This window comes from Bubalus bubalis, chromosome 4, assembly GCF_019923935.1.
Source record: "Bubalus bubalis isolate 160015118507 breed Murrah chromosome 4, NDDB_SH_1, whole genome shotgun sequence".
In the NCBI taxonomy this organism is placed as follows: Eukaryota; Metazoa; Chordata; class Mammalia; order Artiodactyla; family Bovidae; genus Bubalus; species Bubalus bubalis.
The window spans coordinates 18,830,161-18,846,005 of NC_059160.1; the positions used below are offsets into that span (position 1 = coordinate 18,830,161).

The 15,845-nt window shown below is 42.1% G+C and overlaps 1 protein-coding gene across 2 annotated transcripts in view; it reads left to right on the top strand.

The window, feature by feature from the left end:
* The first annotated feature begins 6,082 nt into the window (after positions 1–6,082).
* A2ML1 (alpha-2-macroglobulin like 1) overlaps positions 6,083–15,845 on the top strand; it is a 48,593-nt gene continuing 38,830 nt past the window's right edge. Inside the window, exons 1-7 of one of the 2 annotated variants that reach the window (XM_006069772.4) lie at positions 6,083–6,209; positions 7,321–7,507; positions 8,012–8,174; positions 8,895–8,947; positions 13,674–13,694; positions 14,422–14,581; positions 15,743–15,827. In XM_006069772.4, the coding sequence (XP_006069834.4) occupies positions 6,145–6,209; positions 7,321–7,507; positions 8,012–8,174; positions 8,895–8,947; positions 13,674–13,694; positions 14,422–14,581; positions 15,743–15,827 (734 nt within the window). In that variant the 5' untranslated portion in view covers positions 6,083–6,144. The remainder of the gene's footprint in view (positions 6,210–7,320; positions 7,508–8,011; positions 8,175–8,894; positions 8,948–13,673; positions 13,695–14,421; positions 14,582–15,742; positions 15,828–15,845) is intronic. The other variant, XM_006069773.4, reaches the window with a different exon arrangement.

Below are 15,845 nucleotides of genomic sequence, written 5' to 3' on the forward strand. Positions count from 1 at the left end.
AGGGTCTTTTCAAATGAGTCAGTTCTTTGCATCAGGTGGCCAAAGTATGGGAGTTTCAGCTTCAACATCAGTCCTTCCAATGAATATTCAGGACTGATTTCCTTTAGGATGGACTTGTTGGATCTCCTTGCAGTCCAAGGGACTCTCAAGAGTCTTCTCCAACACCACAGTTCAAAAGCAGCAATTCTTCAGTGCTCAGCTTTCTTTATAATCCAACTCTCACATCTGTACATGACTACTGGAAAAACGATAGCTTTACCTAAATGGACCTTTGTTGGCAAAGTAATGTCTCTGCTTTTCAATATGCTGTCTAGGTTGGTTATAGCTTTTCTTCCAAGAAGCAAGCATCTCTTAACTTCATGGCTGTAGTCACCATCTGCAGTGATTTTGGAGCCCTCCAAAATAAAGTCTGTCACTGTTTCCACTGTTTCTCCATCTATTTGCTGTGAAGTGATGGGACCAGATGCCATGATTTTAATTTTCTGAATGCTGAATTTTAAGCCAACTTTTTCACTCTCCTCTTTCACTTTCATCAAGAGGCTCTTTAGTTCTTCGTTTTTTGCCATAAGGGTGGTGTTATCATCTGCATATCCGAGGTTATTGATATTTCTCCCGGTAATCTTGATTCCAGGTTGTGCTTCGTCCAGCCCAGCGTAAGCAGGGTGACAATATACAGCCTTGACGTACTCCTTTCCTGATTTGGAATGAATCTTTTGTTCCATGTCCAATTCTAACTGTTGCTTCCTGACCTGCATATAGGTTTCTCAAGAGGCAGGTCAGGTGGTCTGGTATTCCCATCTCTTTCAGAATTTTCCACAGTTTATTATGATCCACACAGTCAAAGGCTTTGGCATAGTCAATAAAGCAGAAGTAGATGCTTTTCTGGAACTCTCTTGCTTTTTTGATGATCTAACGGATGTTGGCAATTTGATCTCTGGTTCCTCGGCCTTTCTAAATCCAGCTTGAACATCTGGAAGTTCATGATTCATGTACTGTTGAAGCCTGGCTTGGAGAATTTTGAGCATTACTTTACTAGCGTGTGAGATCAGTGCAATTGTGTGGTAGTTTGAGCATTCTTTGGCATTGCCTTTCTTTGGGATTGGAACGAAAACTGACCTTTTCCAGTCCTGTGGCCACTGCTGAGTTTTCCAAATTTGCTGACATATTGAGTGCAGCACTTTCACAGCATCATCTTTTAGGATTTGAAATAGCTCAACTGGAATTCCATCACCTCCACTAGCTTTATTCATAGTGATGCTTCCTAAGGCCCACTGGACTTCGCATTCCAGGATGTCTGGCTCTACGTGAGTGATCACACCATCGTGGTTATCTGGGTCATGAAGATTTTTTTTGTGTAGTTCTTGTGTGTATTCTTGCCACATCTTAACATCTTTTGCTTCCGTTAGGTTCATACAATTTTTGTCCTTTATTGTACCCATTTTTGCTTAAAATGCTCCCTTGGTATCTAATTTTCTTGAAGAGATATCTAGTCTTTCCCATTCTATTGTTTTCCTCTATTTCTTTGCACTGATCACTGAAGAAGGCTTTCTTATTTCTCCTTGCTATTCTTTGGAACTCTGCATTCAAAGGGGTATATCTTTCCTTTTCTCTTTTGCCTTTCACTTCTCTTCTTTTCACAGCTATTTGTAAGACCTCCTCAGACAACTATTTTGCCCTTTTGCATTTCTTTTTCTTGGGGATGGTCTTGATCCCTGCCACCTGTACAGTGTCACAAACCTCCATCCATAGTTCTTCAGGCACTCTGTCTATCAGATCTAATCCCTTGAATCTATTCCTCACTTCCACTATATAATTGTAAGGGATTTGATTTAGATCATACCTGAATGGTCTAGTGGTTTTCCCTACTTTCTTCAATTTAAGTCTGAATTTGGCAATAAGGAGTTCATGATCTGAGCCACAGTCAGCTCCTGGTCTTGTTTTTGCTGACTGTATAGAGTTTCTCCATCTTTGGCTGCAAAGAATATAATCAGTCTGATTTTAGTTTTGACCATCTGGTGATGTCCATGTGTAGAGTCTTCTCTTGTGTTGTTGGAAGAGGGTGTTTGCTATGACCAGTATGTTCTCTTGGCAAAACTCTATTAGCCTTTGCTCTGCTTCATTCTGTACTCCAAGGCCAAATTTGCCTGTTACTCCAGGTGTTTCTTGACTTCCTACTTTTGCATTCCAGTCCCCTATAATGAAAAGGACATCTTTTTGGGGTTCTAAAAGGTCTTGTAGGGCTTCATAGAACCATTCAACTTCAGCTTCTTCAGCGTTACTGGTTGGGGCATAGGCTTGGATCACCGTGATATTGAATGGTTTACCTTGGAAATGAACAGAGATCATTCTGTTGTTTTTGAGATTGCATCCATGTACTACATTTCAGACTCTTTTATTGACTATGATGGCTACTGCATTTCTTCTAAGGGATTCTTGCCCAAAGTAGTAGATATAATGGTCATCTGAGTTAAATTCACCCATTCCAGTCCATTTTAGTTCTCTGATTTCTAAAATGTCAATGTTCACTCTTGCCATGTTCTGTGATCAGGGAGATGGCACTCAAGCCCACATAGGCCTTTAATAGTTAATGTGAGTGAGTGAGTGAGTGAAAAGTCACTAAGTTGTGTCCGACTCTCTGCGACCCCATGGACTACACAATCCATGGAATTCTCCAGGCCAGAATACTGGAGTGGGTAGCCTTTTCCTTCTCCAGGGGATCTGCCCAACCCAGGGATTGAACCCAGGTCTCCTGCATTGCACACAGATTCTTTACCAGCTGAGCCACAAGGGAAGCCCAAGAATACTGGAGTGAGTAGCCTATCCCTTCTCCAGCAGATCTTCCCGACCTAGGAATCAAACCAGGGTCTCCTGAATTGCAGAAGGATTATTTACCAACTGAGCTACTAGGGAAAGTTCATTATAAAACTTCAGCTGGTCCAGAATCTGGCTGCCAGTGTAGGGGACATGGGTTCAGTTTCTGGTCCAGGAAGATTCCACATGCTGCAGACATACTAAATCCGGATGCCCCAACTACTGAAGCCCTCATGTTTTGGAGACCATGCTCTGCAGCAAGGGAGGGCAAAGCCATGAGAAGCCAGGCACTGCACCAAAGAATGGCTCCCGATCACTAGAACTAGACCAGATCACATGCACAGCAATGAAGGCCCAGTGCAGCCAAAAATAAATAAATACATAAAATGAAAATAAAAACGTTTAGCTGTATTATTCTTACTGCTTCTATGATGGCTCCAGTACTTCCCATGTACTGACACAGATGAAACATCCCATCTTTGCTCTGGAGGAACTGCGCCTCCTTAGGTTTCCAGCTGTTTAGTTGACCTAACTTTGACTCAGCTCTCTGATTCAACTTTTTGGTTCAAGAGAAGCTGTGATCTTGCAGTTTGTTTTGCTTCTCATCACTGGCATTTTTGCAACCATAGAGGAAGTGGAAATTTCTAAAAATTAATTGTCTTGTTATTTCTTCCCTCCACCCCTTCAATTAGTATTACAAATGATTCTCTTTGTCACAAAAGCATTATTTTAAATAGCTGAACTGTATTAATTTATATTACTATGGCAATGTTTTCAACCAAACTCATATTATTGGGCATTATAATAGACTTCATATTTTTTCCCCCAGCATCTTTACCCCAACCCTCTTCTTTCTTTAGAGGGTTTCTCGTCTCAAAGTCCATGTGGTTCGATGGGGCTGTCAATCACAGTAAGCCATAATGCTGGTCTCAGAATGACCCAAGAACTCCCTATCATGGTATAAGTAAGCAAGTAAGTAAGTTCAGTTGTGTCTGACTCTTTTGCAACCCCATGGACTGTAGCCCACCAGGCTCCTCTGTCCATGGAATTCTCCAGGTAAGAATACTTGGGTGGGTAGCCATCCCCTTCTCCAGGGGACCTTCCTGACCCAGATACTGAACCTACGTCTCCTGCATTGCAGGCATATTCTTTACTATTAGTGCCACTTGGGAAGCCCTATCATAGTATCCTGGCTACAATAGTTGATTCAGAAGTGAGTGTGTGAAACTCAAGGAACAAAATCTTTCTTTAGAAATTTATATAACTTAGATGAAAATTTTTGTCCACTGAAATCCTAGAGCTGAAGGAATATGGATTGAGGACGTGCAGTTGCCATCTTCCTCATCACTTAAAGGAAATCCTCTGTGTGGCAGGAGATGAGCAAATAAGATGGAAAAATTGGGGGTGCAGGAAATGAATCCTGGCAGCATCGAGGCTCCAATCCCAGGCCATAAAGTTTTCAGAGTTTCTCTGGTTCAGTTCTTTCTTTCTTTTTAAAAATATTTTTATTTGTTTATTTTTCTGGGTCTTAGTTGCTCAGGATGTTTGATCTTTGTTACTGCTTGCAGGTTGGACTATAAAGAAAGTTGAGAGCTGAAGAATTGATGCTTTTGAACTGTGGCATTGGAGAAGACTCTTGAGAGTCCCTTGGACTGCAAGGAGATCCAACAAGTCCATCCTAAAGGAGATCAGTTCTGAATATTCATTGGAAGGACTGACGCTAAAGCTGAAACTCCCATACTTTGGCCACCTGATGCGAAGAACTGATTCATTTGAAAAGACCCTGATGCTGGGAAAGATTGAAGGCAGGAGGAGAAGGAGACAACAGAGGATGAGATGGTTGGATGGCATCTCTGACTCAGTGGACACGAATTTGAGTAAACTCTGGGAGTTGGTGATGGATAGAGGTCGCACATGACTGAGCAACTTCACTTTCACTTTTCACTTTCATGCATTGAAGGAGGAAATGGCAACCCACTCCAGTATTCTTGCCTGGAGAATCCCAGGGACAGGGGAGCCTGGTGGGCTGCTGTCTATGGGGTTGCACAGAGTTGGACACGACTGAAGCGACTTAGCAGCAGGAGCAGCAGCAGAGGCCTGACGTGCTGCAGTCTATGGGGTCACAGAGTTAGACACGACTGAGTGACTAAACTGAACTGAACTGAACTGAACTACTGCTTGCAGGATCTTTAGTTACTGCATCTGGGATCTAGTTCCCTGAGCAGAGATTGAACCTGGCCCTGTGCATTGGGAGCATGGAGTCTTAGCCATTTGACCACCAGGGAAGTTCTCATTCTTTCTTTATGTCTGAAAAGTGTGAGCTACTCAGTCATGTCTAACTCTTGGTGACCCAATGGACCATAGCTTGCCAGGCTACTCTGTCCATGGGTTTTTCCAGGCAAGAATACTGGTGTGGGTAGCCATTTCCTTCTCCCAGGAATATTCTCAATCCCAGGATTGAACCTGTGTCCCCCGCATTGCAGGCAGATTCTTTACCATCTGAACCACCAGGAAAACCCTTTTTTTTATGTGTTATTCTCCCCAGTTATTAAAAACTCTTTTTTGTTTAAGTAGGCTTGATTCAGGTTGGTCACTGGTGTTAGAAAGTATCCTAACTAATTTATACTTTAGGTGGCTTTCAAGTCTTGCCATTGTAAAGAGCACTGGGAAGAAACTCAGTGGATATATTTTCTGCATACATGTCTGCTCTAGTTTCCCATAAAAATATGTTCCGAGAATAAGAGTCATTGAGTCAAAGAATATGCAAAGCAGTGAGGCTCTTGACCAGTATTGTGAAATTGCTCTCTGAAAGATTGTCCAGTTTATATTTTCTCTATGGTGGATATAGTTTCCTGTTTTCATACAGTCATGATAGTTGTGAATAATATTAAAAAAAAAATCCACCATTAGGTAAACGCCTACTGCTTTGAATTGATACTGCTCCTGTGATTCCAAATACGTCTTAATAGAATAATAAGAAGAGGAAAAAAAAAGATCAAATGTGAATGGGAATTTGGAAAGAAATCAGAAGGAAAGGGAAGGACCTCAAATGTGTTCTGAGAGGTTTACTGCTGTGAATACATCAACCCTGGTTTTTCCCCTAAACAGGTTTTTGAAACTGGCTGAGCCAGTATGAATGTTTCAGGGAGAAATAAATTTTAAGACGTGAATAGAAGCCCTACCCTGGTATACCACCTCTGCCTGAGGCCCCAAAAGATGATTGGCTGTGGCATCCTCATTGCTCCACATCCTACCTGGGGGGTAGCATATATATGCTACAGGGGGTGAGCCAACCTCTGGCTCCTGCTCCTGAGGACTCTGTCACCCACAAAGATGTGGGCTCAGCTCCTTCTAGGAATATTAGCCCTGTTGCCAGCCTCGGCAGGACAATTTCTCCCGTAAGTGCTTGGTGTGTCATGGTTGATTTAGGGCAGGTAGAGTCTTCGTCCATCTTTCTAAGACAACTACAGTGGGGCAGGAGATAACTTTTTGTTTATTTTAATGCCCTTTCATCTTTTTCTTTCTTTGGTTTTATTTCTCCTTTACCCAGAGAGAAAAGCTAAGATGCCAAGAAGAAACTTTAAAAAATATGATAATATCAAAATATAGTAGCCTCCCACTGCCCTGATCTCTGTTGTTCTGGTTGTTCAGTTCTTGTTGCTCTTTCTTTATGTCTGAAAAGGGAAAGTGTGAGTCACTCAGTCATGTCCAACTCTTTGTGACCCCATGGACTGCAGCACTCCAGGCTTCCCTGTCCTTCACCATCTCCTGGAGCTTGCTCAAACTCATGTCTGTTGAGTTGGTGATGCCATCCAACCATCTCAACCTCTCCTTCTCTTCCTGCCCTCAATCTTTCCCAACATCAGGGTCTTTTCCATTGGGTTGGCTCTTCGCATCAGGTGGCCAAAATATTGGAGCTTCAGCTTCAGCATCAGTCCTTCCAATGAATATTCTGGATTGATTTCTTTTAGGATTGACTTCCTTTAGGATTGACTGGTTTGATCTGCTTGCAGATCCCAAATGGAACTTACTTCCTCCTTGGTACCCTGGGCCTAGGTTCTCCATGGTGGCCTATGGTAGGGGGGTGGGGGGAAGGGTGTGAGTATAAGGCTGAGTTATTTGTTATTTTTCTCCTTCTCCCTTATAGAAAATAAGGGTCATAATGGCAGGTGCTTTGGCTCTTTAATTCATTGCTACATGCTGAATACTCAGGAGAGGGATTAATTAATTTTTCATTGAATAGATGAGTCATTGCTCCCCTGAAATCCTTTTGCTTCTTTAGTAGAAGTGTAGTTCTGATAGCTTAGATGGTAAAGAATCCACCTGCAATGCAGGAAACCTACATACGATCCCTGGGTCGGGAGGATCCCCTGGAGAAGGGCATGGCTACCCACTCCAGTATTCTTGCCTGGAGAATCCCATGGACAGAGGAGCCTGGTGGGCTACAGTCATGGGGTTGCAAAGAGCCAGAGAGACAGTTAGTGACCAACACTTTTTCTCTTTCTTTAGTAGAAACTATCTGGTGGCATTGCCAGCCCATCTTAAGTTCCCCTCTACTCAGAGGGTTTGCTTGGATCTGAGTCCTGGGTACAACAATGTAAAATTCACTGTTACTCTGGAGACCAAGGGCAAGACTCACACATTGCTGCAACAGTTTGGACTAAAGACGAGACACTTACACTGCTCGTCCTTTTTGGTAAGTACAGGCCTAGCCCAACTCTCATCCTCAGTTTTCCTATTCTCCTCCATGGATGCACTATAATTTGTCTTTAAGTATGTTTTTTGTTATCTTACGTTTTGCCATGGCTTCTAAACTCATCTCTCATCAACTTCAATTCCTGGCCATACTTCTGATATTATTCTCTGGAAACTTTTTTTTCTTTCTTTAAAAAAAATTTTTTTTTAAATTACAGAAATGTATGATAACACATTTACAGGTGACTTGGAAAGTACAGAACAAAGTTACATAGAGTTCCACTAAATATTACAATTATTTAAGTAGATAAATTAAGATTTTTACTTGGAATTTTAATATCAGACTTCTGGCAACTTTTTCATGACTTCAACCTTGCCACTTCCATCAACTCATTCCTTTCCTTTTACTCTCTCTCTCTTGGGTTAAGACTAGCTGGTTCAGTCCTTCCCCCACCACACCCCCAGTCTCCTGCTCCTCTCCAGAGCTCTCCCCTGTCTTGGCCAGGTACCACTTCCTTCTGGTGGCACAGAAGAAGTAGCCACCGTCCGGGTGAGAGGAGTTGGACATAATGTCTACTTTGAGGAGAAGAAAAAGGTTCTGATTCAGAGGCAGCAGAATGGCATCTTTATACAAACTGACAAACCTATCTACAGCCCAGGGCAGGAAGGTAAGAGGCATACAGGTGGGATGAGACAAAAGCCAGGGAGTATCTTCACACATTCTTAGAGGGGCTTTGCGGATTGGTGGTAGCCCCATGGACCAAGGAAAGAGATGGAGGGATGGAGGAAGCCTGGAGGGATAAAGGGTTATAGGTGCTGCATGCAGACAGTGCTGTACAAGCAAAAGAGTAGTGGGTGGAGCTGCTACTGTGCGTGTGTGTGTAAAACAAAATACAGGGAATTCCCTGGCAGTCTAGTGGTTAAGACTCCGCATTCTCACTACTGTGGGTCCAGGTTCAATCCCTGGCTGGAGAACTAAGATCCTACAAGACCCACTGCATGGCCAAAAAATTCCCAGTAAATAAGTAAAACAAAATACAGATTTCTCCTGGAAAGGAATTTGGCGGGTGTAACTGGATTGCTTGGTCTCATAGCAAGCTGCCTGTGTAAGAATCAGAAAACAATCAAGGGCATTTGGCCCAAGCCCTAGGATTTATATTTGCTCCCTCTTCTTTGAAGCAGATTCCATCCTGAACTTTCAAAGTCAGGAGCTGTGACTGTTGGGGCGTTAGCTGTCTCTCAGACTCGGTTTTATTTCAAAAGTAAAACCTGGTAGGATTTTGCTGACTCAGAAGTATGTATGAGGAAGCAAAAAGGTGGAAAAAAGAAAGATTCTGAGGTAGGGGGGTGGGGAATCTCTTTTGCTAATGACGCCCTTTTCCTTCTAGTGCATTTCCGTATCGTCACCCTCACCAGCACCTTTGTTCCAGTGAACGACCAGGTAAGAGTTTCACTGGGAAGAAGGACCTGGCAAGGGAACGCGTGAGGGCAGACTGGAGCATGAGGGAGGAGAGACTCTTTCCAGGGGAGGAGGCCCTTTAGAAGCAGAACACTTGTGGGTTCTACAGTCAGGGAGCTAGTCCAAATCTCCTAGCCCCCATCTGCCTGAAAGCAGGCAGCAGCATCTTGCTCTCAGGTTTGACATCTGAAAGCATCAATTAGGTTAACATTCTTAAGAGATGGTTCCATTTGCCTCTGTTAAGAGCTTTTTCAAACGTCAAGACGTTCCCTCCAGGAGTGACACCTAGTGGCTCTGCAGTTCAAATACTAAGAAGTAATTCACGAATACTTTTAACAAAAGGAAGAAATAAGGATCTTTTTTTTTTTTCTTCTTCTTCTTCTTTTTGACTATGAGGCAAGGTAATTTATAGCATAGACAATTTTCTTAAGGCAACGTTCTGTGCCAAAGGTAAAAATGCGGTAACATTTGGCGAATACTTAAATTTTCCTCGAACAATTGGATCACTAGAATCACAAGTCATATGATTTGGTTTGCTCTGAACTTAGCACTTGTGTCATTTCTACAAGTGTTTGAAATACTGGGTTGGCCCAAAAGTTCGTTACGAACTTTTGGCCCAACCCAATACCTCTCAGACACCCCCAGCTGCCTTCTTTCTCCTTCAGTCACAGCCCATGTGTTCAAATGAAAATTTTAAAGATAGTCATGGAGAAAGCATTGCTTATATTTCCATCTCCATGTTCCCAGGCTGCTGTTTCCTTTCCTGATGTACAGGGAAGCTATAAGTTTATTGTTGATCAGTAGCCTCCTCCAACCACTACTTTCTTTCCTGATTAAGAATTGGTTTTTTAGTTTCTCCTTCCTATCGCCTGTATTCTTTCCTTATCACTTTGGTATAATATTAAGCTGTTGTTTAGTCGTTCAGTCATGTCCGACTCTTTGTGATCCCATGGACTGTAGCCCACCAGGCTCCTCTGTCCATGGGATTCCCTAGGCAAGAATACTGGAGTGGGTTGCCATTTCCTTCTCCAGGGGATCTTCCCGACACAAGGATGAATCCCAATATTCTGTTTGGTGTGGATTCTTTACCACTGAGCACCTTGGAAGTTTTTATTCTAGAGCTGGGATGAGGGTCAGTTCAGTTCAGTTGATTAGTTGTGTCTGACTCTTTGCAACCCCGTGGACTGCAGAATGCCAGGCTTCCCTGTCCATCACCATCTAGACGAAAGGGTCAAAGTGTGGCCACAGCGAGAGTTATTTTAGACTGTACTTCCCCCTGGATGTTGATCTCATTAGCTACCCCTCTTACATTGTCTTGCCTCTGTTCAAATTGTGCTGAATTACAAGTACTCTGATTTCTGTACTTCTATGCTCTCTTTCTGTTGTCAAATTACTCTTTTCTCCACATACCTTTTCTCTAGTCAGCCCCCACTCCAAGTTGTAACTTGGAGCCCTGAAAATCTTGAAACACTGAATTTGGAACTCCAAATGAAACATTGCAATTAACTAAAAATGTTTTACTAAGAAATGGAGTGGTAGGACTCCCCTGGTGGTTCAGCGGCTAAGACTTCACAGTTCCAATGCAGGGGGGCCCAGGTTCAATCCCTGGTCAGGGAACTAGATCCTGCATGTGGCAATTAAGAGTTTGAATGCTGTAGTTATAGATCCCACATGCTATAGCTAAAGATTCCCACATGCTGTAACTAAGACATGGCACAGCCAAATAACTTTAAAAAAAAAAAAAAAAAAGAAGGGGAGTGACAAAAACTGGGAGTTTACAGAGTTCAATATTTCATCCTCAAGCAACAAAAGTATACATGCTAGTAACTGATTGTATCTAGCTTTGTTGCTTACCTAGTTATTCAGAAACTTCAGGTAGCTTCCAATGAAAATGCTACCTTTCTGGTTGAACACTTACTGGTGTCCAAAGCTGCTTCTTGACTCTTTAAAAAAATGATTTTGTTCTCGAAGGAACTGTTTTTTTTACCCCCTAGGATTTATAGCAATGGCAGTAATCTCGGTGACACTTGCCTTCTTATCATGTATATAGCCAGGTTTGTGCATGTCCTATTTTTCCCTTTAGGAAGAGGGGCAGAATGTCCCCCCACAATATCCCCCAGCCCCAAATGTACCACTTGGGCATGTGGATTCTTTTGAGCTGAAGGCTGGGTTCACCAAGAAAAGAGCTGTTACTGAGATAACTTTTTTCCTTCCAGTCTTATTGAGATGTAATTGACATACAGCAATGTATAAGCTTAAGGTGTACAGCATAATGATCTGACTTATATACACCATGAAACAATGACCATAGTAAGTCTAGTGAACATCTGTCATCTCATATGAGAACCTGCCTGCTATGTAGGAGTCACAGGTTTGATGCCTGGGTCAGGAAGATCCTTTGGAGGAGGGAGTGGCAACCCACTCCAGTATTCTTGCCTGGAAAATCCCATGGACCGAAGAGCCAGGCAGGCTATAGTCCATGGGGTTGCGAAAGAGTTGGACATGACTTAGTCACTAAACAACACTCATCTTATATAGATACGAAATTAAAGAAATAGAAGACAATGTTTTTTCCTTGCGATGAGTAGTCCCATTTAAAAAATTTTGCTTGTGTTCCCCTTACCCGAGGAGACATCTCCAATAAAATATTACCAAGACCAATGTCAAAGAGTTTACTGCTTATATTTTCTTCTAGAATTTTATGGTTTCAGTTCAATTGTTTAGTAACATATTGGTTAGACTCGATGTTTTTTTTTTTTTTTGTAGTTGATTTTTAGTCTCATAGTGTTATGGTTGAAAAAGATTCTTGATATGATTTCGGTTTTCTTAAGTTTATTGACTCTTTTTGTATTCCATCATGTGTCTATCATGTTACAATATTCCATTTGCACTTGAAAAGAATGAATATTCTGGTTTGGGATGAAATACTCTATATTATATAGAATGTTCATTTGGCCTAATAAATTGCCAAAGGCCATTGTTTACTTACTGAGTTTCTCTCTGAATGCCTTGTCCTCTGATGTACATGGGGTGTTAAAGTCCCCCACTATCATTGTGTTACTGTTAATTTCTCCTTTTATGTCTGTTAATGTTTGCTTTCTTTAGGTGCCTGTATCTTTTAAAAAGAATATCTTAAAGAAAATATTATTATAACACCTGAGGAAATTAACAAAAATTATTTAATATTTTTCATATAATATTAATTTCTGTTTTCCAACTAACACATTTTTTTTTTCCAAACTAAGCTCTGATCAGATTCATGCATTATATTTGGTTGTTACATTTAAAAATGTTCTCATATTCTAAACTAATCCCCCTTATTTTCTTATTAGTTTGACTTTTTTGAGAGAGAGAGCGATGATGTCAGCTAGATGACTTATAGAATGTTCCCATTATGGAATATGATGTTTACTTTTGAGGAAGCCTAGGTGGCAGGGCTTCCCAGGTGACGCTAGTGGTTAAAAAAAAAACAAACAAAAAAACCCCACCTGTCAATGTAGTAGGCAAAAGAGATGCAGGTTGATTCCTGGGTTGGGAAGATCCCCTGGAGAAGGGAATGGCTACCCACTCCAGTATTCTTGCCTGGAGAATCCCATGGACAGAGGAGCCTGGCGGGCTATGGTCCATAGCATCTCACAGAGTCGAATACAACTGAAGCAACTTAGCATAGCAGCATAGTTGTCTTATGGAATATCCAACAGTCTTGATTTGCCTGATTATTTCTTACTGTGTAATATAACTTGTTCTTTTATCTTCTGAAGGCAGTTCTGAAGTCTTAATTAGGTTTAAACTAAACTTTTGGTTAAAATATTTGGTTAAAAAGATAGATAATGTTGGGAACCTCAAATATATCTCTTCAGGAGGTACATAATGTCAGCTTGTCCCATTATTAATGATAGTGAGTTTGATTACTTAGTTAGGGTGATGGCAGACTAATTTCTCCAGTGTTAAGGTGTGTCCTTTTTTTTTTTTTAATTAACGAGTAATTTGAGGTGACACTTTGACACCTAGCACAAGGACTTATTCTCCAATTAAACCTAGTGGTTTTTGTGTCCATTTACTTGAGGAAATGACACATGATCCTTTGATTGAGCTATTTCAAACATTTTAAAAAAATATATTATTTTGCATTGCTTGAAAGTAAGATTCTTGCCCACTGGTGTTCAGAAAGTAGAGGAGGAGGCTAGGAGATAGTTGGCTCCCAAGAAGAGGTTCAAATATGAGGGAGTCTCCAGAGAATGAGATGGTGGATAGCATCGCCATGATTTGATGGACATGAATTTGAGCAAACTCCAGGAGACAGTGAAGGATGAGGGAGCCTCATGTGCTGCAGTCCATGGGGTCACAGAGTCCGACACAAGTTAGTGACTGAACAACCACCACCATTACCAGATACTAATACTTTCTTTTAGGACTTGTTGTGAAAAAACTCAGTCACAGAGCGTTGAAGGATGCTGAGGGTCAGAAGTTCCATTTCTTCAAAGTTTTTGGAGACTGGCAATCCCTTCAGGAAAGCTCTTCTTTCTCCTCTCCTAACCAATAAGCCTTTGCCCTGTTGTTACTCTTACCAAGGCACGAAAGAGCCATTTAGAAAGGAAGGGGTAAGCAACAGAGAAAGAGAGAAGCCTTTGTGAACTTTTTGCTTTCAGCAAGCCTACCCTTATTGCTAGCTCTGCTTTAACCCTTATTATCTGGTTTTCCTTTTCAGTACTCCATTGTGGAACTGCAGGTAAGTAGAAGTTTCTTTCTTTTTTGCTGTCCTCTATGGAGAAGGTGGTTGGTGCTAAGCCCCAAAGCCAGTAACAACCGTGGGATCTTGGCCCAGAGCCTGAGACTTTGCACTGGCCCCAAGTGCCCCGATTCCACCTAAGCTGTGCATGTTCTCCTGCCTCTGCCCACCCCGCCCCTCAACCTCTGTAAATAAGGACAGCAACCTTTATAGTGACGAACCTCCCTATTCTGATTCCTGCGACTTCTCTGTGCTGTGTCAGTCCAGCAGAGCTTGGTTCTGTACTCCTCTTAGTCTTTGGGATGGCTAATATCACAGACAGCCACTGAACATGACAAGGATACCTGTGAGAAGTGTTAAGAGGCAAGAATTCCCCACAATACCCCCTCCATTTTTCCATCAAATTAGCTCTCTTTCAGGTATCTTACAGTCAGTCTTTCAGAGTTACCTGTCTTAAGGGACCAAGAATTAGCATTCTTTGTAAAGAACATCTTACATAAACAGTGTTATCCTGGATAACATTCTGAAACTGGATAACATTTTAAAGAACCTAGTCTAACTATTTGAATCCACAGAGGTTTCTTTTCTTCCTGGATGCAGACCACAGGGGCTATGAACAGCGAGTGGGATTCTTTACCCGCTTTTTGCTTCTTTACCTGCTTTCTGCAGTGCAGGGTGGGAATCAAAGAGGCAAGCATGTCATGAGATTTCTTTTTCTTGGGCACAGGATCCAAATAACAATAGGATTGCACAGTGGCTGAACGTGGTGCCCAAGCAAGGCATCGTAGACCTGTCCTTCCAGTTGGCACCAGAGGCAACGCTGGGCACCTACAGTGTGGCCGTGGCTGATGGCAAGACCTTCGGGACCTTCAGTGTGGAAGAATATGGTAGGTGGGAGAATTAGTAGGTCCGAGTGTTGGACATGATCTTGTGTAAAAACCAGCAAAGGTCAAGTGAAACTTACTATGGAACTAGGTCAAAGATGGCAGAAGAGTTTACTTCCAGTGGAGCCTCATCACCAATCCAATGGACATGAACTTGGGCAAACTCTGGGAGATGATGAGGGACAGGGAAGCCTGGCATACTGCAGTCCATGGGGCTGCAAAGAGTCAGACACGACTTGGTGACTGAACAACAACAACAAGATACACTCATTGTAACACATTAGCATAAGCTAAGTGACACACCCACTAGCGCCATGACAGTTCCCAGGCTGACCATCAGAGATAAGAAAGTGGGCTGTGAACCAGCCTGCAAATCTCCATCTCTTCCCCAAAATAGTTGGATTACTCTTCCTTCTCATTAGCCTATGAAATTTTTGCTGTTGTTTAGTTGCTAAGTCATGTCCAACTATTTGGTGACTCCATGGACTGTAGCCCTCCAGGCTCCTCTGTCGGTGGGATTTCCCAGGTAAGAATACTGGAGTGGGTTGCCATTTCTTTCTCCAGGGGATCCTCCTGACCAAGGGATCAAACCAGTATCTCCTGCATTGGTAGGTGGATGCTTTACTGCTGAGCCACCAGGGAAGCCCAGCCTATGAAATTACCTAGCCCATACAAACTAACCATCCCATATTTTCATGCCTCTCCCCTTCTGAGATGGCTCACACTCTGTCTGTGGTATGTGTTTCTTTTTAAATAAATCTAATTCTTACTTTAAAAAAAAAAGGGGATTATTTATTCATTTTGGTGCTAAATCAATAACTTTGGGAGGATTTTACCTTAATAATGCCCCATTAATTTAATTAGCTGGGCTTCCCAGGTGGCCCTAGTTGTAAAGAATCCTCCTACCAATACAGGAGTCCTGGGTTCCATCTCTGGATCAGGAAGATCTCCTGAAGTAGGAAATGGCACCCCACTCCAGCATATTCTTGCCTGGAAAATTCCAAGGACAGAGAAATCTACAGTCCACGGGGCTGCAAAGAGTTGAATGTGATTGAGCAATTTAATTAGATAATTATTATCACGGTTTTATATCCCTCTGTTCACTACCTGTGTAGTCAAACTTTCTTCCTCTTCATTTTCCGTCTCTCTTTCCACTCTTTCCAGTGCTGCCTAAGTTTAAAGTGGAAGTGGTGGAACCCAAACAGTTATCAGTGGCAGAAGACTCTTTCTTAGTGAAAGTTTGTTGTAGGTAAGAATCAAGCTCTGG